The sequence below is a fragment of the Ambystoma mexicanum genome, chromosome 3p, assembly GCF_040938575.1.
Source record: "Ambystoma mexicanum isolate Mex_15411 chromosome 3p, UKY_AmexF1_1, whole genome shotgun sequence".
NCBI lineage: Eukaryota > Metazoa > Chordata > Amphibia > Caudata > Ambystomatidae > Ambystoma > Ambystoma mexicanum.
This window is the reverse complement of record NC_090925.1, coordinates 720945140-720971989: the sequence shown is the minus strand read 5'-3', so window position 1 is coordinate 720971989 and position 26850 is coordinate 720945140. Positions and strand designations below refer to the sequence as shown.

Sequence of the window (26850 nt, the reverse complement as noted above, 5' to 3'; positions counted from 1 at the left end):
ATCCATCCCCACCCCCATCCAAACCCATCAATCTCTAAACCCACCCATCCACCCCATCCATACCCATCCCGACCCACCCACCCACCCCATCCATACCCATCCCATCCACCCATCCAAACCCACCCATCCATCCCCACCATCCAGCCATCCCCACCATCCATCCATCCCCACCATCCATCCATCCCCACCATCCATCCATCCATCCCCACCCATACCCACCCATCTTAACCCACCCATACCCACCCATTTTAACCCACCCATTTTAACCCACCCATCCAAACCCATTTTAACCCACCCATCCAAACCCATGCATCCCAATCCATCCCCATGCATCCATCACCCCATCCCTAACCCATCCCCATGCATCCATCACCCCATCCCCAACCCATCCCCATGCATCCATCACCCCATCCCCAACCCATCTCCATGCAAAACCATCTCCATGCAAAACCATCTCCATGCAAAACCATTCAAACCCATCCCTGCCCCCATTCACACCCAAACCCATCTAAACCGTCCCAAGACCGTCCTGCCTCTTGCCAACCCAGACCGTCCTGCCTCTTGCCAACCCAGACCGTCCCGCCTCTTGCCAACCCAGACCGTCCCGCCTCTTGCCAACCCAGACCGTCCCGCCTCTTGCCAACCCAGACCGTCCCGCCTCTTGCCAACCCAGACCGTCCCGTCTCTTGCCAACCCAGACCGCCCCGCCTCTTGCCAACCCAGACCGCCCCGCCTCTTGCCAACCCAGACCGTCCCGCCTCTTGCCAACCCAGACCGTCCCGCCTCTTGCCAACCCAGACCGTCCCGCCTCTTGCCAACCCAGACCATCCAGCCCCAAGGGCCCCAGACCATCCAGCCCCAAGGGCCCCAGACCATCCAGCCCCAAGGGCCCCAGACCATCCAGCCCCAAGGGCCCCAGACCATCCAGCCCCAAGGGCCCCAGACCATCCAGCCCCAAGGGCCCCAGACCATCCAGCCCCAAGGGCCCCAGACCATCCCAGGCCCGCTCCAAGGTTGTCCCCCAACCCCGCGAGGCCATCCTCGTCCCAGTTCATCTCATTCCAATCCATCCAACCTCTTCCATTCTCATCCCGTCCCATCCAACAAATTCCATTCTCAGTGTTGTGCCTGAATTACTCCCACTGGTCATGGTTAGAAGGGAGCGGGAATGGTACATTCAAGGGTGGTGATTCTCCCAAAGAATTTGTATTACCCTTGGAACAGTAGTGAGGACACTTTTTTGAGGAGGAGGAAGAATGGCATCCAGATTTTTCACTGTGGTGACCAGATCTTTTGTTGATGCTGCTTTGTTGTTTCCGGTTACCTTCCTGTGAGCTGGAATGGCGTAATCCTTGTCCTCTATTTTCCATCCCTGTCTCATCGGAAGAATGGGCCCTCATGTAAGGGCTCTGTAACAGGAGACCTGAACGGAGTACATTTCCTGCCTTCAGACGGAACTTAGCAGAAAGCTCCCGGTGGGTCTTTCCATGCATGTACTGAACAAACTGCAGGCTTCGTTATTCAGTTCCTCTGCCTGGCAGCCCCTTACATGACTTGAAGCCTACTGTGAGATTCATCATGATGAAGTTCAGTTTAGAAAAATATTAAGTGCCATCCCTGGGCATTATACCGGGTGAGCAAAGAAAAGACCCAAGCTCATGTGGGCACCAATGGCTGAAAATCTACTGCTGTGGGCTCCGACATTACATCGTAAGATGAGGAATCAGTGGGAGGAAGGACATCATTTTAATAGTTGTAGTCAAATTGTTGTTAATTTGCAGCTAATTTGCTCATCACCAGCCAGTTCTTAAAACATATTGGTGGCCCTTTTTGTGGCACACTATGTTGGGTTCACGTTGGTTTACCGATATATAGTTCATAACCAGTGTAAAGTGTACTGTGCTTGTTTTTCATAAGGTAACCAGCAAATTGGGGTGAGAAGAAAGGGGATATGAAGCACGATCAGTGACTTTCTATCTCACTTTCAATATTTTAGCCACTGGTCAAGGTCCTTACTGCTGAGAGGAGGAATCAATGTGCATTACGCTGGCTTGGGTCATCATTTCTTAAGCACAAATTAATGTTGTGATGGGGCAGCAGCAGAAGCCAATGAGGGGCGATGAAGCCCACCATTGGGAAGGATGGAGAGCAGGAGTCTGGAGTACTTTTAAGAGATACTTTGCAATATTACCTAGGTCTTTCTTTTCACGTACACAAGGAGGAACAATGTTAGACATTAGTGCCCACAATATAGACAATAAGAAACAGGAAAACATTACATATTCAATTGGTGATACACGCATATTAATTCAACCTTCATTTCAATATAGAAAATCTACTGAAGTGAAGATTGTGAAAGTACCTGTAGTTTATCCTCATGGTTAGTGTGCGTATTTGAAAGGTGTCTGAACTCCTGAGTAAGACGGAAGCAGTGCTTCACATGTTCAGGCGAGACAAAATCCTCAGCAACCTTGATGCAGCTATACAGGTTGTGAACCTAGAATTGAACAATGGAACTGAAATGAAGACAGGACAATAACCACAAGTTAAGACATAGGCACAGAAACGTTTGTGCATCACAGTAACAATGCTAATCTAAATTTCCTGTGAACATTTACAGCTTTGAGGTCATGTGAAGTCAAGAAGGGAGAAGGGAGTTCCACAAGGTTTTTCTTTGTGTTTCTCTGCATTCCAATATGAAAACAATTTCATGGTTTTAAGGATTTCTTTTTTGTTTTTGTTTTTTTACTGGTTTTGCATACACCTTTAGTGCTCTAGGGGCTAAAGTATAGTGTTCATGATGTTCAAAAATAGTAATTTAATGAAAACACCTCAAGAAGAACAATTCAAGAAAATTATTTCACAAATGTAAAGTAAAAAACTTCATGTGCAGAGACTTGGGGTGGTATTGTTTGGCCGAATAAGATGTGGTCTAGGTCTGCTCCAGCTAGGCAGGAGGGCCTTCAAGCGGCGAGCCCAGAAGCCGCAGTCCGACAAGAACAGTTTACCACATTGCTAGCCTCCTTTAGGGTCCCAGGTAAGACTAGCTTGAAGTCTTCAGCGCAGAGAAAAGCCATGGTGAAGCTAGTCTCCTGGATTGGTGGGAGCTCTCCCAAGACAGCCGCTCAATCACTGGCCCATCCCAAGAAGCAAGGAACGAACAAATCCGGCTGTGGACTTCTGAGGCCCAGCCAGATAGACTCCATCTTCCGTGGCCCTGCAGGGAGAGACGGCAGGATTTACGGGGAGGGCTTTTGGCAGAGAAACCACAGCATTAAGCGACAGGAATTAAGCTCTGGCGCACAGGTAAACCCGGTATTCCTGATCAGCGAGAGGGACTCCCTTGTCTCGTGGCTGTGAACCTGGAGGAGGGTGTGAATGTCAGGGAAGAGCCTCAATCTGGTGCAGCTGTGCCTGTTCGAGTGAGCTTGCTGCCTGGGGGTGCATAGGACTTTTCCACCAAGTAGGTTCCTGCTAGCCCTATAATCCAGGGAGCCAGAACGAAGCACAGTCCCTCTTCCTGGATGTGGAGTTTTAATTTGCAAGTGGCTCTTCCTCTTTCCTCTTCAGGCAGCACCAGTAGCTTCTCCTTTCTAGTACTTTTGTCGGGTGCCCACTAAGGAATAAGTTACTTACCTGTAACTCCTGTTATCCAGCATTGGTAACTTTCATAGATTCACATGCTGTATGAATATTCAGTGGTCAGGCTGGGAATCCTTGATAACGGAGCAGTTTATTTTATAAAATTAAAACTACAGTCATTTCAGTGCTCTAATAGAGTCATTTTTGGGTCATATTGCGCACAGCAAATGGAAATGGCTGCCTTAGCTACACCCCTGAAGGCCATCTTCAGATTTGGCAAAGCACATGTAAAGTGGCAATATGAACCAAGAAGAGCCGCAAGTGGGGTAGGCGTGAGGGTCGCATGTAAATCTATGAAAAATATCAATGCTGAAGAACAGGACTTACAGGTAGTTGCCTTATTCCTTCTCCAGCATTGAATCTTTCATAGATTCAAATTAAATGCTGCATGAATACATTACAAAAGAGTACCACAAAACCAAACAAGCAGAGGCAAGCTCTTTGAAGAAACACTTGCCACAGGAGAACTCACCTCACGCAAACCGGTTACGCAGAACCAACTAGCCAACCTTGGACTGCTCTGTGGAATACAGGAATACATGTCGAGAGTAAAACCGTGTAAAGGTGTGTAAAGATCTCCAGGTTGCAGACCTGCAGATGTCCAGCAAGGGAACTCTAGAGAGGAAAGCTGTTGGGGCGGTAATACTTCTTTTAGAAAGAACCCTGGGCTTGCTAGGGAGAGGCCTGCCAGGTTGCTGATGACGGACGGAAATGTAGGAGGAAATCAACCTGGCTATTGAAGCTTTGGGAAGTGTGTGTCATTCCAGGGGGACCAAAAGTTACAAATAGCAGAGATCTTCTGGAACAACTTAGTGCGGGAGACGTACTATTTCAAAGCTCGCACCACATACGTAAAATAAAGTGTTCCGCAGGTAAGGAAGGTGAACTTAAGAAAACGGGCAACACCACAGACTCATTGAGGTGAAACACTGAAGGAACCTTGTGGGAAGGTTGTGCATCCTCTTAACTGCTGCGCCCTGATACCCCTGGATCTGGTGCGCAATACAAATAAATAAAGTGTGCAGTACCATAGTGGACTTGTGGAAAACCAAGTAGGCAGGGGCTTTCAGGAAAAAGCCTGAATCTCACCCGCATGTCTAGCTGATGTGATGGTGACCAGCAGAGCAGTCTTTCAGGATATGAACTTGAGAGAGATGTTATGCAGAGCTCAAGGTGATTTCTCAACCGTGCGAGGAAGCCATTAAACTCCAAGGACGGGCTGGCCATCTGATTGGAGGGAAGGAACGGAACAGTCCCTTGAGAAACTCCTTGACCAAACAATGAGAACACAGAAAAGACAGGAAGAGGTGTGGGTATAGTGAGATAAGCACCAGGTGCACCTTGATGGAGGAATATGCCAAGCCAGACGTAGCCAAGGAGAGCAAATATGGTAGGACGTCCATAGGTAGTATATTGAAAGGTTCAATGCTCTGTGCCGTGAACCAGCAGAAAAAATGCTTCGATTAAAACAGGCCAGCAGGGAAGAAGCGCAGGCTCTAGTGAGAATGTCTTTGCAATCTTTTGGCAGCAGTAGATCGCCAAACTCTAGGAGTGTAGGATTCAAACAGCCCGGTTCAGAGAGGCTGGATCATGGTGTAATACTACACCGTCGCCCCTGGAGTAGATCGCATAGAGGCAGGCAGCTTTATCGGTGGTGCAGAAGACAGGGCGAGGCAATCCGAGTACCAGAACTGTCTATGCCAGACAGGGGCCACTAAAATCAGTTTGCACTAATATTGTCTGAAGACATTTAACAAAGGAGATCCGGGTGGGGTTTTGGGGGGTGGGGGGAGCATACATAAATGTCCCCTCTCAGGGGAATGTGAAGACATCTCGCAGGCTCCCCGGATGAGGGAATCTGCTGGCAAAAGCCACACACCTCTTGTTGGCATGCATGGCAAAAGTCGACTTCCAGGGCACCCCATCGACCGAAAGTCCAGCGGAGTTGAGATAACTGGTACTCCCGTTCGTGATAGGAACTAATTTCCCTGCTAAGAGAATCCTCCATCGTGTTCTGAACACCCAGTAGGTAGAAAGGAACGAGTAACATGTTCTAATCCAGTATCCAGTGCCACAGAGCCTGGGCTTCCGTCGACAGATCTGGCGTCCCCCTGCTTGCAGATATAAAACATTATGGTGGTGTCTGTGAAGATCAGGGCCACCTGACGACTGAAATGAGGAAGGAAGGACTTCGGTGCCCAAAACACTGTGCGCAGTTCCAGAAGAATGATAAGAAGAGTCTTCTCCTTGCAACCCCCCCTGGCATGCAGATTCCATATATGCGCGGCCCAATCCTCCAGGGAGGAGTCAGTCGTGACAGTGACTTGATGTTGAGGCAGTTGAAAGGGAGCACCTTGGACGAGAGGACCTCAAACGGACCACCAGCGCAGAGCATCCTCAAATTGCCACGTTAGAGGATCTTGTCCTCCCACGAACAAGAGGACTGCCACCATCATGCATCGAGGAACTCCTGAAGAGGCTTCATGCGGAGCCTACAATGCAGAAGGAGAGGCATGCACTAGAACAAAATCCCTAAAATGGACTAAGTCCGTTGACATCTGGGAAAGTAAGAGGACTTTGGCAAGAAGAGGCTGCACCCTGTACTCCGAGGGAGCGGCCAGGCAAGTTTAGAGAATCCTAGAGACTGTATGGTGAGTCTTAAAGGGAAGGGAATCCACCCACACCAGCCAGTCATTGAGGTACGGGTAGAGCCAGTCATCGAGGTACGGCTAGAGCCAGTCATCGAGGTACGGGTAGACGTGAGCACCTGAGTGAAGGTGGTGTGCAACCACCGGGGCTAGGAATTTGATGAATAACCTCAGGACTGACTGAAGGACAGTGCCCTGAACTGGAAATGGTGACCTTCAATTGTGAAGAACAGGTAGCAGCAGTGTTTATGTCCTCTAAATCCAGGTAAACCAGAAAATTCCCTTCTTGAAATGGAAACAAGACATGCTGTAGAGTCACCATACTGAAGGCGTGAGCCTTGCGGAATTTGTTGAGGACCTGGAGGTAGAGGATGGGCTTCCAGCCTCCCGACTTCTTTTTGACTAGAATCTACATGGAGTACACTCTGCCTGTCCCTGCAGACCTGATGGGACACGTTCGATGGCCCCCTTTGCCAGGAGCAATTTTACTTCCTTTACTAGCAGGGGCACATTCTTCTCTACCCTTTGCAAGGGAGGAATCGTGCGTGGGTGGTTTGTTGACAAACTCCAGCATTTATTTTATTTAATTAAAAATAATTCTATAGCGCGAACTTGGCTAACAAGAGCATCAGAAAAAATATATACAATAAAAAACAATATTACAGTAATATTAAAGAAACAAGGTGACTAGTACAAACACTGCATCCAGCATGCAGTCCTGCTGGATGAAGGCCAAGCCCCATTTGTCTGTGGTGATTGACTGCCACTGTTCGACAAATGGGGAAAGCCCCCTGCCCACTGGGGTGTAAAAGTGGGGGCGCAGGTCACTGTTTGGCTGTCGGCTGGCTCCCAGTGTGCGTGCAGCCGCGGCGGCATTGGATTCCCTGGTAAGACTGGGACTTTGACATCTACTCTGAGCCAGAAGCTGGTATGACGGGGAATGATACGAGGGTCAGATCGAAAAGACTGGCGGCATTGTTGCAGTGTTCATAGGTAACGTACCATTTCCGTGTCTGCCTTAATGGTTTGCAAGGAGTCCATGTTCTTGCCACATAAAATCTATGTCCTTAAAGGGCATGACCACTACCTTATCTTGAACTTTCGGACAGAAGTTGGTAGCCTTAAGCCATCCTTGCCTCTTTAAGAGAGCCCTCTTGCTCAGCTGTCTGAAGCCGTTGCCTGTGAGGTTGACGGAGACTGAAATTGCATGGTGTTACAAAATATTTCTCTTTTAGGCATATTTTTCTCCATAATCTATGGACCCCCAAACTTTGTTTAGGTTTTTGACATTGTCCTGGCTTTTTACAGAGAAGTGAAGCATTCAGCTTCACTTCGCTGGCCTTTTACTCATTTGTTATGGGGAAACTGACTATTCCTTCAGGCTGTCAGTACTGGGAAACTAGGTTTTCCTTTTGTCCTACTTTTTACCTTCTTTGGTAACTTATTAACATTGTACAAAGTGCCTTACAATGCAGCACAATGGGGATACTTTTGTTACATCCTATGCATTTGAGATTTTTGGTTACTTTTTATTGTGCCTAAAGACAAGCTGCAGATACGCTTTACCAGTTTTTCTAAATTTTTAGTAGGCGTGTTCGAGTTTACCACATCTGGCTGCTAACTGTGGCTAGTGTCCCAACATGGCCTTGCCATGAGATTTTTCACTCGCTCTTTGGTCATTTTGTTGTTTGGTCTTCTTTCTGAAATCCCTAATATGGTCATGCATTTGCCTTGGAAAGCTGCAGTTTTCGCAGGCTAGTGCATGCCATGTGTGTCCCAATCCACAACTAGGGCCTGTGAGTCTGGTGTGCATCCACAAAAGAAATCCACAATGGTCCCCGATTGCACCACTACTGGCTGAGTGGGTGGTGCAGATCCTTGCTATTGGAGGACTGAGTTTGATCACTTATCTGAATTTAGGATAAAAAAAGTCGTCCTGTAGCCATTCCAGAAGATCAGAAATTGAGCCAAGTATCCTATATATCTGTGCAGCCGACTGAAGACAAGAAGATGACTTAGGAAGAGGCCTGGCGACCTATCCCGCAAATGTCCCGGTGAAGCCCTGCTGGAATACCTGATCTCAGAAGGCACTAGTCGGTGCTTCGCCCCTTACAACCAGTCTTGATACCTTCCCACGATCCTGCAGCTTGGAGCCTTTCAGAGTCGTCCCTGGACCACCCGATGAACTGACCATCTCTGAATTGGGATACCATGCCATAAGTGTCGCTGTTCTGTGTTTTTGTCTAGAAATTTGGTGGTTGCCAGCTAGTCCTACAAGTCCCCTTCCGGCCAGGTTTCAGCTTCCCAGCATCAAGGGATCCTGTCCTGGAAGTCTGTCTTTGTTCATGATTAGAGACACCTGCTCTTGCTCGTGTGCAACGATTGTCGCTGGAACCGGTCATCCCCGTCTGGTAGAGTTTCCTGAAGAGCCATGTATCAGTGTCCGATACATTTCTTCTTCGGAAAGAGTTGCACTAAGCTCCTGGACTCAACCGGAATCTTCCTTGTACCCGCAGCTCCTAGATATCTTCCACTGGATTCAACAGTGGGAAAACTTACATCCAGCGATTCCCATCTGACCTGCCAAGTCCTTTGGGAAAATCAGAGTAAGGGCGAAGAGTAGTCACAATACTTATCAGTGCCCCTATCTTCTCCATTCTAAAAGTTTGTGAACAACTTTGATTTATTCCATTCTTTCATTTTTTTAAAATGTTTTCTTTAAAAAAAATACTCTAGAAGATAAAGTACTTTACTTAACTGTTAACTCCTTGTGCAGTCTCCTGGAACCCTTTTCAGCACCAGAAGAACTCTTCCTGCCTTTGTCCCCTCTCCTAAAGGAACTTGGTAAACTTTTTGGGCACAAGGCCCCATTCAACGTAGGGAATGGACCATGGTCAGGGCTTCTATTCTTGTGGACTTGGCCTCATTGCATAACTACTTACCTTACAGGTATCTAGGTGAATTGTGTGCATTTCTATAACCAAAGATGACTGTGTATGTTTTATATTTATAGTGTTGTGTGATATTACCAGTTTGATTCATTTTCCTAGTGTATTTTTGGGCCTATAATAAAAACAGAATTTTTGTAATGACCTATCTAAGTAGAATCACTGTGCATTTCACTGTGTGGGCTCACTGTGTATCCCTGCAGCCACTCACTGCTCCTTAGACTAAGCCTTGACCACTCTCCATGCTTACATTGATTGGATTTGGATAAACTCTCAGTGTTGCCCTGTTCAGTACAACTAGGGTGGCCTTCTAAAACCTGTCCACAAGGCCAGATTTGAAAAATCCATCTTAACACACGATCCGACGCAGCTTCGCCCCTTGCGAAGCAGGGAGAAAATCACCTTTTTATCCTCCGGTAGGAAATCGAGAATAGGACAAAACTATGCCCGAGTGGTTGACTTCGCTTTGTATACTGGAAGACTTTGTGGACGTGATCATGGTCACACATTTACTGAGGGTAACCGACGAAGACCTTTCACAGGTCGCCAAGGTCGCGCCCCGACTTGTCGACAGTCATGGACAAGACCTGCTGACATGACTAGTCGATCTGCTCTGGCCTGTCGACAGAGCCATGAACAAAGAAGGCCTGACCTGCTTATCGGCCGCTGAAGATTGCTTCTCAGATGTCAAAGCAGCTGTTGGTGCTATTGCTCAAGTCGACGTCAAGGCTACTTTGGCAGAGGTTGACTCGACCAGACCTGTTCATCCTTTTTACTGAGAGGTATCCCTGATCACGACCTCTTGGGCGAGGAAGCATGCTGGAGTGGTCTGCTCTGTCTGAGGGAGGCATGACTCGAAGCAGAGTCGTATGCCTATTTATAATTGAGCCAAGCTCCTAGACAATGGTGGCAGTCCCGCATAGTTTTGTTCAAAAACGACTGACCGATTGAGCAGTCCAGGATGACATGTGCTAGATACAGGCAGTCATTATGGAGGTCTTCCATGTAAACCTTCTTCAGGCCACAGCTGGCACAAACCTCGAAAAGAATGTTTGGCTTCCGCCGTGGGTCGGGTGAAGGCCTCATACTTGTTTAACGCGAATCCACGCTGATGGGGGGGGGGGGGGGGGGGGGGAGGCCACAAGAATTGGAGCAACCGCCATAGGTGACGCTGTAGTCAGGAATTCAGGAAATCGACATAAAAACAGATTTAAAAAAAATGAAAACTAGACAAAACATCGAATAATAAGATTTCTGAGGACTCCCAACACATAATATAACGTGCGGTAAAAAACTGAAAATGGACCCCAGGGGTGCGGCAAGGACACCCAAAATGACTATTACAGCACTAAAGTGACTGCAATTTTAATTTCCTGAAATAAACTGCTATGTTACTGAGGATTACCAGCCTGACAAGGTATCTTCATAGAATATGTGGATCCATGAAAGATTCAATGCTGTAGAATTTCAAATATGGCCTCTATGACCACAAAAGCCAGTCAATCTGAGGATGTCATAGTCCTGTTGCACGATTAGTAGAAATAGAGCAAACCTGAGACGTCTAACGAAGCACAGGCCAAGGTTGGGTTGGAGGAGGGCTCGTAACTCGTGGCCCCTGCTACTAAGCGTCATTTTCTTCATATGCTGGCACAAATTAAAAGGTAGATCTTAAGCTCTATATAAGAAGTCACCCAAAAGGTAGCAGCATCGGCAGGAGAGGGTGCAGAATACCACATTGAGGACAATGAAAATACAACATGTGAAATAAGGTATGATCTCTCACTTTTCAATAATAAGATTACTGTGCTGGAAGAACAACAATCTCTGATGTTGGTATGGCAAGAAGATGCTGAAAATGGTTTATAGTCATAATGTCGACAAAAAAATGTCGAAAATAATAATGTCGACATTCTATACTTTTAATGTAAAAAGTCATAATGTCGAAAAAAAAATGTCGACATTTTTTTTTTTGACATTATGACTATAAACCCTTAAAACTATCAACACCTCACCCAACACCCCCCTGCCACCCCCCCCCCCACACCCCCCAACCACCCTTTCACCCCTCATACTCAACACATACCAATTATTTATTTATTTATTTATTTATTTATTTAATAATTAAATAAATAAAAATTGTATTTACTATGGGGGGGTCCCCCCCCCAACCCCCCCTCACCCAACACCCCCCTGCCGCCCCCCCACACCCCCCCAACCACCCTTTCACCCCTCATACTCAACACATACCAATTATTTATTTATTTATTTATTCAATAATTAAATAAATAAAAATTGTATTTACTATGGGGGGGTCCCCCCCCCAACCCCCCCTCACCCAACACCCCCCTGCCACCCCCCCACACCCCCCCAACCACCCCTCATACTCAACACATCATATATATATTTATTTATTTATTTATGCATACACTAAATTAATGTCGAAAAAATATCGAATAATGTCGACATTTTTGTTTGTCGACATTATTGTTTTTCGACATTAATTTGTCGACATTTTGACTGTCGACATTATTGATGTCGACATTATGACTGCACACCGCTGAAAATAGAGCTCAGGAATATACAATCTATGGCGTTCCTGTACAGCTCAAGGACTCTGAGCTGCAGACCGTCATACAAGATCTATTTTGCACTCTTTTCTCTGGGTCGTATCACCTTGATTCTGTGGCGATATAACTGGATTGCATGCCCTGGCTTTACTCTGTGGTTCGGCACGTTCCAACATGTCCGGTAAGTCACGAGACTCACAGTGTCACCTCACCTCACCTCGTCATCTTTGTACGAGAGGGAAGGCAAGTCGTGACAAAGCTTTGTGGCAGCGAGCTGATGAGCACATACTCCTCACTTACCAAGTGAATTTGGTTCACAAACAAACTTTATGGAAATGAAAACCTCTGAAAATGCTGGCATGTACCAGATTGCAATTAGATCGCTGATTCAACACGATGAAATAGAAGATTAATCATTGCGGATCAAGCAGGGTTTAACATTCCATAGAAACTACAGCACTTCTGAATACTGAGAGTGTTTTTGAACCTCCAGCAGTACAGGTGTATTGCTCATTTCAACAATTGTAGAAAGATATTTTCGAACTTTAAGAGAATACCAAATCACATTTCATCACTTATCAAAAAAGAACTTTGATAAACAGGATTTACAGGTGGATCCTGAATCAAGAATTCATTGTGAAAAAACACATTTTCAGCATGGTGCACCCATTCTGTTCAGTGGTGTTCCATATGTGTTTTTCGACACAAATGAATCCATGGCCATTTAGCAAAGGATTGGTGAAGAAAAAGAAATATGCAGACTACAAAGAAATGAAACATAGGACGATGATCACAGCTTTGTGGGAAAGAGACATTTTGTACAGTACACCAAAGAAATTGACTATTCTGCTGAGATTTATATTACTCATTATCAGATATGAAGAATTCAAGCAATGGGTTTATGCCTATAGATCAGGTCTCTTGCTGATTGGCATTAACACGGAAAATGGCCTGGAACGTCAAAATGAGACTCTGAAGTATACATAGATGGTTACAAAAACTTAATTCCAGTTTTCTTTTTTTACAGCCATCTACAGAAAGTAAGAATTACATTTCTTCCACATACAAAATACTAGAGCATCCCCACAAGTTTATGAAGTATTCGAAAATGATGGCGATATCCACATCAAAGCACTGAATTTCAGTGTAAATGATTGAATAGGCAGTACACTGCCACTAGTTTATTTTAATGAATAGTGTTAAATTAATGATGTGTTAGTGTTACATTAATGGCTGTCGAAGCCTACAGCAGCCAGCCCTGGCCGCCGGATGGCCAAGCCGGGCTCACTACAAGGGCCTCACATAAGGGCACAGCAGCTCTGTGCCACTCTCTGCTGCGGCAAGCCAGCACTGTCATCAGCGCTCATTCCGGTCAAGGTAAGCCCGCCATATACTCATGTATAGCCGGCTCCCATGTTGATAAAGACTCCCTCCTGTTCGAGCACTGCCCCCGGCACATGGATAGCATTTGTCCAAGCCCCTTCCTCCCTGCGTTATGGCAAGTGAAACAAATCCCCGACCGGTCCGACCCTCGGGTATCAACCAAACCCCCCACAGCTAACACCCACACGAGCCAGACCAACATTTCTGATCGTATTAGCACCGGTGCAGATATCACCCCAACCCTCCTGCTGCCCCACTCTAGTGTCGCCGCAATACAATCACCGTCCATACACACCTACACATATAACCTCACCCACCACTATCACCAGACCAACACAGACACGCGTAGGAGTAGCACTCCACGCTCACCTCCACGCTCAAATGCGCTTGCACCTCAACATATAGATAATGCCGGTACCTGTACTACCAACAGCTGCAGCCAATGTCCGCACAGACTAGTGAGCCAGCACACCCAGCCACCCAGTTCATAAAGAAACCTACCCCAGCTCTCGCCACCCACCTTCCCGCACAAATTGCCAGAAGAAATTAGCACATCGGCTCGTGCAGCTCTCAATTCAGCTCCACCTAATACCTCGCCCGCTACTGTTCACACCCAAATTCCTCCAATAACCGCATCACTTGCCACACTAACTTGCCTTTCCCATGCACCTCCAAAAAGGCAAACACAGAGAATGCCAACAAGAAAACTAACCTTAGCAGTAGCACATACCAGGAAAATCAGCAAAGCACTCACTCCCCGCTATTCAAACTTAAGCTCTCCCCCTGCCCAATCGCCACTCCCCCACCCCACTCACAGTAACAAGCCAACCACTGCAAGCAGCACTCATCAATGCCAGATCCCTCCCAGCTCACGCACTGGACATCAACAACCTCATTACCAATCGGAACCTCGACCTCCTAGCCATCTCAAACGTGGCTGCGACAGGCATCAGGCCCAGCACTCACCCTAGCTCTACTGGAATGCTACACCATTCTCAGTGCCGACAGACCAGCCGGCGAGGTGGCGGAGTAGCCCTCATTTACAGGGACTGTCTACACATCAGGCTCATGAGCCCTCAATAGGCAACTACAAATGCCTCACTTCTAAACTAGCAGTATCACCCTCTGACACCATCCCCCATCACATTATTTACGAACAACCAATCTCAACTTCAAACTTCGAAGATGACCGCAGGTCACCTGATAAATCAATCTCAAACCAACCTCAAGAGTAGCACTCCTAGGCGACCTTAACTTAGGTCTCCGTGACGCAAACGACAACACAGCCATCGGTGTTGCCAACTCCCTCTCCGACCTAGGGTTCATACATTGTATCTCAGCCCCCACCCATTCTAAAGGCAGAATCCTAGACTGTACTGCTGACCTAAACAATTATATCAGCACCACCTCCAATGAGCCCATCCCGTGGTCGGACCACCACGTCCTCACGTTCACTCTTCGAACGCAGAAACCCACACCTATTTCTCAGCCGCCCCTTTCCTCCCCCACCTGTGCAAGTAGCACCAAAAAGATCACCAAAGTATCGCTCTCCTCCCAGCTGGCCCCGCTGGCCAGGGATAACAGTCACAACAGACCTTCAAGAACTGGCTGACCTTTACACCAGTACCCTCACTATAGCACTAGATAGTTTTCCTGGGCAGCATAGGCCCTACCCTAAGTCCAAAGGCCAACGGAATCCCTGGTTCACAGATGCCTTCAAAGCACTGCGAGCCAAGAAAAGACCGGCAGAAGCCACATGGAGAAAAAACCCAACAGACGCATTAAAACTATGTTTCAACAAAATCGCTAATGCCAGGATATCGAAAGCCAACTTAAACTCTGAGGAACCTTTCAAAATCCCGAGAGAACTAGAATCCCTGACAGCACCCCCTCACGTAGTTATTAAAGACTTGGTGTTCCAGCATTCAGAATGCGATGAGAAAGAAAATTAGTCTGATTCAGGAAAAAAAATCACCCTAAAACAAAGCCAAACTATCGCCAGTAACCCCCTTACCTGCGTCAGCTCCTTTGTCACCACACTTTTCAACTTCAGGGAAATTTCGGAGGCTGAGACTTCCAGTATCATTAATATCATTAATAATTGCAAACCATCCAAACGTATGGGAGACATATGCTCAGCTGCTATTATCAAAGACTGCGCTCCAGAGCTCATCCCATTCAACACTAAATTTATTAACGCCTCCTTCACGTCCAACCGAGTACCCACCAGCCTAAAAAAATCCTGGATCCTCCCGCTGATTTTAAAAAAATAATAATAAATACAAAACCTCTCCAGACCCTGCACTACCCAACAATTGGATCCATCACTACAGTCCATTTTTACTCAAAATTCTCGACAGAGCAGCCGAAGATCAGATACGTCATTATCTGGCAGCCCATCACATTCTTGGCATGAGGCAATCAGGGTTCACACCAGGCCATGGCACAGAGTCAGCGCTACTTGATTTGAAAATTGAAATGGATGCATTTAGAGACTAGGGCAAACCAGCCCTCCTGCTCCTACTAGACGTGACAGCAGCTTTTGACCGGGTAAACCACAGCATACTTTGTCACCATCTCACCCCAGTGGCCAACTTCTCATCAGAAGCAGCCAGCTGGATCGCCTCCTTCGTAGAAGGAGGAACAAAGTATTCTCAGAAACAGCCAGCGCAGACCCTATCCCCAGCCCACAGGGATCCTGTTTGTCCCCATCACTCTACAATATCTTTACTAAACCTTTATTCAACCTCTTCGACAACCTAAGTATCTCCAACACCAACTACATGGACTATACATACGCAAGTGCTCCTACCCATGACAGGCAATTATGACAGACTCCAGGATGCTCAAAGTATAGGCCATGTTCCAGGCATGGATGGCAGCCAACCACTTATGCCTCAACGATTACAATACTGAGATTTTATTGGTAGGCTTATCTACAGTGCTAAAAATACTCAGCCCACAATTCTCTGCTTTCATGAAAGACGGCATCAAAATATCAGTACCTGATGGGATCAAAACCCTAGGGGTGTACCTATATGCATCATTCACCCTCAAATGACAAGTCAGTGCCATCTCCTCTGTATCAGCCTATACCGCTAAACTTATCAAAGCAGCAAAAGAATTCCTCACCACAGATAGCTGCACGACTATTGCTAGAGCGATCACGGGAGTAAAACTGGACTATTGCAACACCCTCTTTGCAGGAACCTCCAAGCAGAACCTAATGCAAATAATCCAGAATAACTCCCTCAGAGCAGCACTCAACATCACGAAAAGGAAACATATCTACCACGAGAAAACAAGCTCACTGGCTCCCAATCAAAGAAAGGATCATCTTTAAGACTAACCATCACACACAAATGCCTGAGCCATACCGCTCCACAGTACTTCTCACAAGAAAATCAAAAGATCAAACACAGAGGCCAGTAAGATCCTGCCACACCTTCAAACTTACAGTACCAAGAGTGAGGACAGTCAATGGGGGTGGAGTGAGCTTCCCCAATGTTGTGGCTATCCAGTGGAACTCCCTCCCCACAGAACTCAGAGCACTAGAATCATACTGGGCATTCTGAAAATCACTGAAAACATGACTTTTCATCTAAACCCGGACACTATTTCATCATTAACATCTGCTGTCGTTTGTCTGAAATGTCTAAGCTTTGCATGAATGTAACTGGTCTGCAACAGCGCCCTGATGCCTGAGGGTTTAGGCGCTTTACAAAGGAAAATAAATAAAACTACGCAATAAACTTGTAACGGATGTAGTGACGCATGACCACTTTTTCAATATGAAACACCACCAGGACAGGTCGATTTTTGTTATTTCCATCAATGGCACCAAACTATGGACTCTGCATAACTTCACTTGTTGGCTGTGCGAGAAAGGGATCAAATATAAATGGGGATTCGCCTAGTCAGTAATTTACACTATGGAATGGGGAAAGGAAGACTTAAGTCAACCCAAGACACCATGTTCATCATGAATCAAGAGTCAGAGTTCCTTTCTGTGAGGTGCTGAATCAATGGAACTCTCTAAACCTCATCTCACCCAAGCCGGTTCAAGAGGGAGGAAGAACTGTAAGAGGGAGGGGTTTGTTGCTGCCACGGTCAGCCTGCGATAAGGAGCATGTAAATCCCACTATGATCAAACCTTCGGACAAGTCTGCTCTTGATCCAAGTCAGGACTATACGGTTGCTAGGTCTCTGGAGGCCAACATATTATTGCTCAAAGAAAATAATTTATTAGCGCAAGATGAGTAGAGGCTTCGTTGGATGAGTTTCCCTACACTTTTGCCTCTGATATAAGAGATTCTATGCCAGGAGTCTTGCAGGAAGAGGGCTTCATCAAGGTCTGCAGAGACCTACATACAAGTGAGGGATATTTTATGTACTTCTACCAAGTTCATAGAGGTTTCTCTCAGATTGATCTCCTATTGTTCTAGGCCTCACTGGTTCCTTTTGTAAAGATAGAGCTATTAGCCCTAAATTGTTCTCGAACCACACCAGTGTTACAGCTTTTGTTAGAACAGATGGGCGCTTCCCCTCTACATGATCCTCTTCTCCAAGACCTTGTCATCTGAGGTGAAATAGCATATGTGATTATGTGATAGAAAAGGAATTACTGTAAAAGACCAAGTGTGGGTCCCCCCCCCCCTTCCCTCCCCCCAGAGGGTGGCCTGGTATACCCTGAAAGCAGTTAGGGAACATTTAGTAGCCGCTCTTTGGCCTATTTTAGCACCAGGAAGAGAGCTAAAGAGCACGTAATAAGTCTAATTTGGTCAAATTAGTTTATTCATTCACGACCCGGGTCTTGGAAAGCTTACAAGGCAGGGAGACTGGCCAGATCCAACTTGGAACCCGAGACAGCTACCCCCTTTGCTTCGCACCAAGCATCTTGCTCAAGTCCAGGAACTATATCATTTGTGCGAGAGAGGAGGGCTCCCTCCAATACACTGAGGGAAAGTCAGAAGGCTTGAGCCAAGTTTAATCTCCCAATCCTCCAAGGGAGTTTATCGAATAGTATTGCTAAAATCACTAGACTAATCAGGGATGACCTTGAGCGTCCAATTACAGAGGAATTAAGCAGGCTATCCAATGCCTTCTGAATTTGAAAGCCCTCAGCACCGAAGGCTTTATGGCCTGTGCCTATAACACTTTAAGCCTAACTAGTGACACACTCATTTATTTAACTCCTTCCTAGAGACAGGCTCTGTAACTGACGCTATGTGGGGGAGTCTGACCACATACATCTTAAAGCCGGGGAAGGAGCTAACAGACTGATTCGTGTAGCGTGATCACTCTTAATACTGATGCAGATATGTGCACAAATACTGTCCTTTTAGGTTGATGGAGATACTCCCTTCCATAACTTATCCGGATCAGACTGGTTTTGTTACAGGCCACAAAAACATACTATCAGGAGGATCATCAATGTCATTGATTGCAAAAGACGATCTAATACACCTATGACTTTGTGGTGCTTGACACTATTCAGATGTTGGATCAGGTTGACTGGGGGCAAGTCTAATTCTGCAAGCTTTTGGGTTTAAGACGTATTTCATTCTATTCATCATGGTGGGATAGAGAACTCCCAGATCCAAAGCAAGGATTAATAGCAGCCTCGCCTGCAATATTGCTATATCTAGGGGTACACGACAGGGGAACCCTTTATCTTTGCTCTTATAATGGAGCTTTTGGTGAAACGTATCAGACAGAATTTGGAGGTGAAAGTCATACGTATAGATTGAACAGTGCACAACGTAAGGAAGGCATGGTATCAAGAATAAACACATGTGATCACAGTTCAAGGGTGTTTATTGAACTGTCTAATCTAAACCTAAATCTAAGATGGGAGCAATCTCGACCATCAAATCAAAATAAGGCAGTCCTAGTGGCGACTTGTCAAATAAAAAGGCCTATACTAACAAAAACCGATTTCCAATTCTTAAGCTAAATACAAAAGTGTGGGATAGGACTCACAAGAAATGAAGAAGCGCTTAAAAATAATAAGTCAGGAAGTGGTAGTCGTGGTATCCCTTCCCCACTTTTTGAGCACGGGACAAGGCGGGACTCGAGCACAGCACACGCTCGAGCTTTCCCAGCACGAGACAACAGATCAGTTTTCAGCTATCAGGATCTTCGATGGCCAAATCTCTTGCTCTGCCTGCAGCTGGTTCCCCCCCCTTTTACATCAACAGTTCTTTGTACATTCTGCAATCATCTTTTTGCTACTTTTGTTCAACACATTTCAGTTTCTTTATCGGTTGACCCCTCGACTCACCGGCTGTGATGAACCGCTTGGCTTTCTTCGTATCAGGAGTCAAGGCCGGTACCACGGTAGCAGGCATCTCCCTCTGTCCTGCTCATCAGCGTCAGCACGCTCTGTGTACTGTTGACATCTGCTGCAACACACTTCGGCTATTGTTCGCGGTCTTACAATTCCTTCTGTGGAGGTTTCACAGGCCTTGGGTGGAAAGGGAAGGATCTCTTCTCTCCTTGTCACCCTCTCGGTTCATGCTGTCTTTCTCCTCTTTTTGAACTGCCGTGCCTGGATAGCTGTCTAGTTGTGTGGACTGCCTTGCTCGTATTGCACTCTTGCTCCACCTTTTTATCCCTGTGGGGAAGGGAATGAGCCATCAGGTGTGTGAGATTCTGGTAAATTGGCCGACTGTGCCTGACCCTTTTGTTGGGACACGTCGGGTAAACAGCTCTGGTGTTTGTCCTTTGTCTTTCATGATGTGCAAAAGTGTTAAGAGTTGGATTTGGAAAAGGGGGTTGGTGTCAGGTCCTGTTTGAGATTTCTTGCAGGAGTGATGCCGACCCACCAGACCCCCCCCACCCCCAAATCCCAAGTCTGCCTACCCAACAGTCTCAAAACTGATATAACTACCAAGCTGGCAAACCCAGGGGGCAAGGTGAATGGAGAAAATAAAAAAAAAGCAGATCCTCTCTGGCACCCTCCAACGCCCTCTAGAACGGGACTGGAAGATTCTGTGTCATGCGAAGATCTACAAGGTAATAACACATTATTACTGCTCTTTCTCTTGTTCCCAAAGAATAGTTAAAATTGACCTTGACACCCTCTTCCCTTAATACCTGATGCCTATGCTTTTTAGCTGATAGGCTCTGCTCTTTTAATTGCTGCAGTCTTTTGCCTTTATCTAACTTCTCAAAATTCAAGCTTCCTCTCTGGAATCCTGAGGATTGACTTGAATTTGCCCTGCTTTACTCAGATGCCCTCTATAATTGATATTTGAAAAGGCTGCTGTTCTCGCGTAGCTTCGACTTCGCTACAATTTCAATTTGAATATTGGAGTCCTTCACATTCCTTTGCTTACATGCGCAGACACTGAAACTAAAACGATTTTACTTATGAACTAATGCATATCTGCGAGGCAGGGCAACACTGGCAACAAAACACTTCTTACCGTCTATTCTTCACTTCGGTGTGCACGCTTTCACTATAACTGAACTTCGTTTGTTCCTCTGTCAACTCGCTGTAACTGAAGATCAGCTGTTGAATACAGATTTGAATATTTCCTCAGACTGACACGACGCGCGGCACGTATGCTAACCTCATAGGTTCTTTTCTCTAGCGCATACCGTACCGACGAGACAACGTTGCAACGAAGCACGAACAAAGGATTAGTATTGCTAGTAAATACTTCTGGTAATTACTTGGATTAATATCACGCGACTGTCTTTAACCACGCGCCTGATTAACTTTAGTGAATTACCACGCGGTCGCTGCAGTCATTTCAGTTGCTGCCAGTGCCAAGTACGCATTCACACGCTCACGCGCCAGCTGATTGCCTCTTGCACTAACATTTACACAGTGTTTACCAAGAAACGTGTTCAAATGTAACTCTCCTTTTAAAAATAGTTCTTTAAAACTTTTTCTCAAAACGGAAATTACTTTTCTAATTTCTTGAATTGAAATACTGTTAAAACTTAGCTTCTTTCATCTGTTCACAGCTTATTAAAGATTCACTTGCTCCTCAGTAGATTACTGTAGATCTTCCACTGCTGCTTCTTCTGGATAGTTATATTTCTGGGGAGATTTATTAACTTATTTACAGAACTATGAAAACTACGACCTGTCCTTAGGGAAACTAGAATGAAAGGCAGTTTAGAACTCCCTGAAGAATTCCAAACTACCTCACCACGAGGCACAGCCAATCGATGCTGCTGAACTAAGCCTCCATCTTGCCCTGGGTAAACAAAGGCTTCCTGAAAGCTACATTAAGGAAAACTTCACATTCCAAATCAGTGACCACCAGAAACTAAACTCATTCCCAATTACTAACTGAAGAATACTACTGATCACCACTCCTACCCCTCCAGTTAAAAGGTTTACATAAGACTGCAATGTGGAAACCTAAATGAGCCTTTTAAGTGTGTCCTGTAGTAAGGAAACTTGACAAATCCCCGTGGGACCCTGACAATTGGGGGCAATAGTGTGTTTCAATATCCTACGGGGTAGGATGGGGAATAGGTATACAAGAAGGGGTATACCGCGTTTCACCTGTCTGTGTCACTTCCACTCCCCGAAGGACCCCCCCCCGCCCCCATCCACGTGATCCTCCCTCATTGGCCCACCCCAAGGAACTGGATCCAATAGCAATGGCCATGTCCTAGCCACCCAGATGAAAGTTTCCCGGGGACTAGTCAGGGAGACACCGTCCGGTTTCTCACAACAAGGGCACCTTGCTCTCTCTCGAATTAAAACTTCCACTTGCTGTGAGGACTGCCTCCAGATAATGCGCCACTGTGGAGGGCTCACACAAGGGTCTAATGGGGGCGTCTACAATCCTTGTCACATAGGTGCTTTTGTTATTGCCATTGTGACTCTGAAGTGATTGTAATCTTAATGTTTGTGTTGTTTTTATATTCTATTATGTTGTGGTCTCCCTTCTATGAAACTACATGGGCTTTCTGTCTTACGAACCCAAGAAACCAGCCACGACACACGGCACGCAACTGCGATCATACACTACTATAAGACACATTGCAAAACACCTCTGCCATAAGAATGCAGCATTCCCCCATGACAGAAATTCCGTCTAGCTGGACACAACACACTCCATTCACTGTTAGCGGAACTCTACGCTTTCATTGCAACTTAGAGTTGCATCATAATTCAGATGATGTCAGAAGGCCTTAAATATCTGAATCTCCCGAAATAATGTCTCAACGAACAAGCCTTACCGCTCAAGTGGAAAGATGGCGATCCGGATAACTTGGGTATCAAACCAACGCCTTCTTATAGCTCCTTATTACAGGCAATCTCCCCCTTGGTGTATACCATAGTTGAGGACCTGAAGAGATGGGAGACTATGGGGATCTCATGGTTGGGAAGACTTGCATTTATTAAAATGAAAGTTATCCTGCGCTTGCTCTATGGGGTCTCAGCTCTGCTGGTCAGGATTCCTTCTTCTAACATTTAGGCACTACAGAGAAGCCTAATAAACTTTAATCAGAGCCAGGAAGAAGCCTAGGGTGAGACACCAGACCCTCCAGATGAATAGATTTAATTGAGGTCACAGTTATTAAGTAGGACTTTTGTTACACACCTAAGCAAATAAAAATCACAGGTAATTATTGTATATACGTAAGCCATATGCAAAATACAGACACATTCACCATTAAGAGAAAAGATGCATATGAATTAGCTACCAGTGTTCAACAGGTGAGTATTCAGATGTAAGGAAGATGCAGTGGGTTGGTGGTAGTGCTTTAGAACGTTTTTAAAAGTTAGACAAGTATTTACCAAAAATCAGGTAAGTATCCCACTTTATCGTATTCACCAGGTATGACATACAAAATGATTCTTAGCTCAGGTTTGACGACCAGAGGGACTTGGGACAAGGACTATACCCAAAATGTCACCCTTTGGAGGATGGGGTGGGGCAGAAACAGTTATGTTAACTTAGCCCACTGACTGATTCTTCCAGATACCACTGCATATCTTCTGGAATACGTTGGGGACACAATCTTCTGCACTTGTTGTCAGGACAGTTTTCCTGAAGTCCAACTAAGGGCTTAGTAAAACCGTTCAACAGGGACAGTACAAGGCTCCACTCTTAGTATAAGGCTGCACCACCCGAGTATACGGTAGTGTAGACAGAGCAGCCAGGCTTATCTTAGGAGGGAGACAAACAAGTTACTTATTTTACCTGGTAACGTTCTTTCGATGGGATGTTCCTCCAACGTATTCCACATCTTTGACAATAATCACCACAGCTGTGCTGCTTCAGAAAATTTTCGGCGTAGGCGTTGTGCGATGACGTCGATACGCTGTCCCTCGAGTGCCTCCGTCGATGGTCGACGTCACCGGATGTTATATCTAGGACGCACGACGCTCGTAGCCTCAGTTTTAGTTTTCCCCCCCAGAACGTGTGGCACCAATCTTCTGCCAGTATGACTACAGAAAGCCTTGTGGAAACGTAAGCTGCAATCGCACAAGAAATTCTGTAGCAGGGCAGGGAGGGAGGGTACAATGTGGAATACGTCGGAGGAACATCCCATCGAAAGAACGTTACCAGGTAAGATAAGTAACTTGTTCTTCGAAGGGATTGTGTCCTCCGATGTATTCCACATCTTTGACAGACTCTCAAAGCAGTACTAACGTATGGAGGTGGGAAAAGAATTTACAAATGCTTCAATTTAGAATGCCCAATCAAATTGCAGAATAGAGGACTGCCTTACCAAAGGCCAAATCCTGCCCATGGATAGAGTCCAGGGAACAATGTTTCACAAACGTATGGACAGAGGCCCATGTGGCTGCTTCGCAAATATTGCGAATCGGAACACCCCTCTGTAGGGCAGTGGAGGCAGCCATAGCCCTAGTAGAATGAGCCTGTAAGCCTACTGAAGGGTCCTTTCCTGTCAAATGATAACACTCAGAGATCATCAAAATTATCCATCTAGATAAGGTCTGCTTGGAAACGGCCTGACCTAAACGCCTTCCAGTGTAACCAATAAAGAGCTGATCGTCCACTCTGACCCGGGACATCCGTGAGAGATAGAAACTCAAAGCTCTCCTAGGGTCCAACCTATGGAGCCTCTCATCTTCCTAACCAGGATGTGGAGGAGGATAGAATGCCAGAAGAATTACCTTCTGGCTCAGATGGAATTCCGACACAACCTTTCGGAAGAAAGGAAGGCCGCACCCAAGGACAACCCTGTCCTTATGGAACACAGTGAAGGGCGGTTTGGCGGAAAGTGCCTGCAACTCACTTACTCTGCGTGCAGAAGTAACCGCAACTAAAAATACAGTTTTAAAAGGACAATAGTCACAATGGACAAGAATTTAAGGGCTCAAACGGAGCTCCCATTAGGAACTTTAAAACCAAATTCAAATCCCATCCCATCCCGGCACCTGGAAAGGCGATGGTGGAAACACATTAGTTAGCCCTTTTAGAAACTGTGAAATCAAAAGGGATCTTAAAATAATAACATTCCCCAGACGAGCGCTTACATGTGGACAGCGCCGCCAGGTAACCCTTAATGGTACCCACATGCAGGCCCTTGTGGGCTAAAGAAAGCAAAAAAGACAAATCCAAAGGAATGGAACATTGGAAAGGATCCACATTCTGTACCCTGCACCAGTCACAGAACTTCCTCCAACGGCAACGGTACAGGGATTTCGTTGCAGTCCTTTTGGCCGAAAGCAACACCTCAATCACGTCTTCGGGGAGGTACCAATTCTTATATCTCAGCCTTTCAGATACCAAGCATGAAGGCTGAGAGACTTGACCTCTGGATGGAGAACTCAACCTCCCTCCCGAGAGAGCAGATCGTCTCGGTAGGGAAGACGACATGGACGGCAGATGGACATGTCTAGAAGGTCCGGGTACCACGCTCTCCTGGCCCATGCCGGAGCAATGAGGATCATCCGGGAACTGAACCTCTGCAACACCTGCGGAATGGCGGGGAATGAAGGGAACGCATACAGCAGTGAGAAGGACCACTCCACTATGAACGCGTCCCCAAAGGCTCCTCTTGGAGGAAATTCCCACGAGCAGAATCTCTCGCACTTCCGGTTGACACTGGTGGCGAAGAGATCCACTTGTGGGGTTCCCCAAAGAGCGAAGATCCTGAGCCAGCTCCCACTCACGAGAGACAGCGTTCTGCCTGCTCGGAGCGTCCGCCGCCGCATTTGTCTCCGGCCAGATGAACTGCTGAGATCGAAATTTCCTGCTGGATGGCCCAGAACCAGAGCTGCATCGTCTCTCTGCACAAAGGGGGTGACCTTGCCCCCCCTTTTTGTTGAGGTAGTGCAGGGCCACTGTATTGTCTGTCATAATCGGGACATTCTTCCCTCACACAGCCGGCAGAAAAGCCTTCAGGGCTAGCCTGACAGCCCACAGCTCTAACAGACTGATGATGAGTCTGGACTCCGACAGAGACCAATGGCCGCTGGTCGTCAGCTCATTGGCATGAGCTGCCCAACCCGTGAGGGATGCGTCCGTCACGATAGTCACCTCCGGCCATGGTTGCCAAAACAGAGCACCCTTCATCAGATTTCCTTCGACGGCCCACCACAGAAGATCCTGTGCAACCAAGGGCGGAATCTGAACAGGATCAGACATCCTGCTGGAGAACAATGAACCCTGCATCTTGAGAGCCCACTGCAGAGATCTCATCCGCAGCCTGGCCTCTGGCACCAGAAAAATGCAGGATGCCATGAGACCGAGCAACCTCAAGAACTCCAACGCTGGGACACACTGGGCACGTTGAAATTTGTTCACCATCTGCAGAATGTGATGAGCCCTCACCTGGGGAGGCAAACACAACCCCAGGGATTTGTCTAGCACTGCTCTGATGTACTGGAGCCGCTGGGTAGGTGTCACAAGGGACTTCTTTAAATTGAGGGAGAAGCCCAGCTTGTGAAGGGAGTGCCAGGTGAAGGACAGATAATCCAGGGCTTGCTCGGGAGAACGAGCCCTGATCAACCAATCGTCCAGGTAGGGGTAGACGTGAATCTCCCCCTTTCCGGAGATACGCTGCCACCACCACCATCAGTTTGGTGAAGACCCTTGGGGTGGAGGTCAATTCAAACGGCAGGACCCGAAACTGAAAATGCAAGTCACCAACCATGAACCTCAGGTACTTCCTGAGCTTGGGATGAATCAGCACATGAAAGTAAGCATCCTTGAGGTCGAGAGACACCAACGAATCCAGAAGTTGAAGGGCCTGGAGGACTTGAGAAAGAGTAACCATCTTGAACTTGTCCTTCCCGAGGAGCTTGTTCAAACCACGCAAGTCCATGATGGGTCTCAATCCTCTGTCTTTTTTGGGGATCAAAAAATTGGGGAATACCACCACTTGTTCCTCTCCGCTACAGGCACCAGTTCTATGGCGCCTTTCTCCAACAGGGATAGCATTTCCAGCGCAAGGAGCGGATCCGGAAGGTTCAAAGAGAGCTTCCAGGTGGATTGTCGTGAGGCCTCTGCCAGAAAGGAAGATAGTAGCCGTGGGCTATGATCTCCAGAACCCACACATCTGAAGGAATGGCACGTCATTCTACAAAATGCTGCGCCAGCCTCCCCCCAACCGGCGAACCATGGGACATGGCCTCATGACTGAGCGGAAGCGGCTGCAGCAGTGCCTGAGGGCAAGGAGGCAACTGCCCGAGCGGCTTTGGCACCTCGAGTA

General features: G+C 46.7%; 1 protein-coding gene across 1 annotated transcript in view; it reads right to left on the bottom strand.

Moving 5' to 3' along the window:
* KDM3B (lysine demethylase 3B) overlaps window positions 1-26850 on the bottom strand; it is a 2029046-nt gene that overhangs the window by 111719 nt on the left and 1890477 nt on the right. Inside the window, exon 23 of the mRNA XM_069651588.1 lies at window positions 2363-2497. Within this exon, the coding sequence (XP_069507689.1) occupies window positions 2363-2497 (135 nt within the window). The remainder of the gene's footprint in view (window positions 1-2362; window positions 2498-26850) is intronic.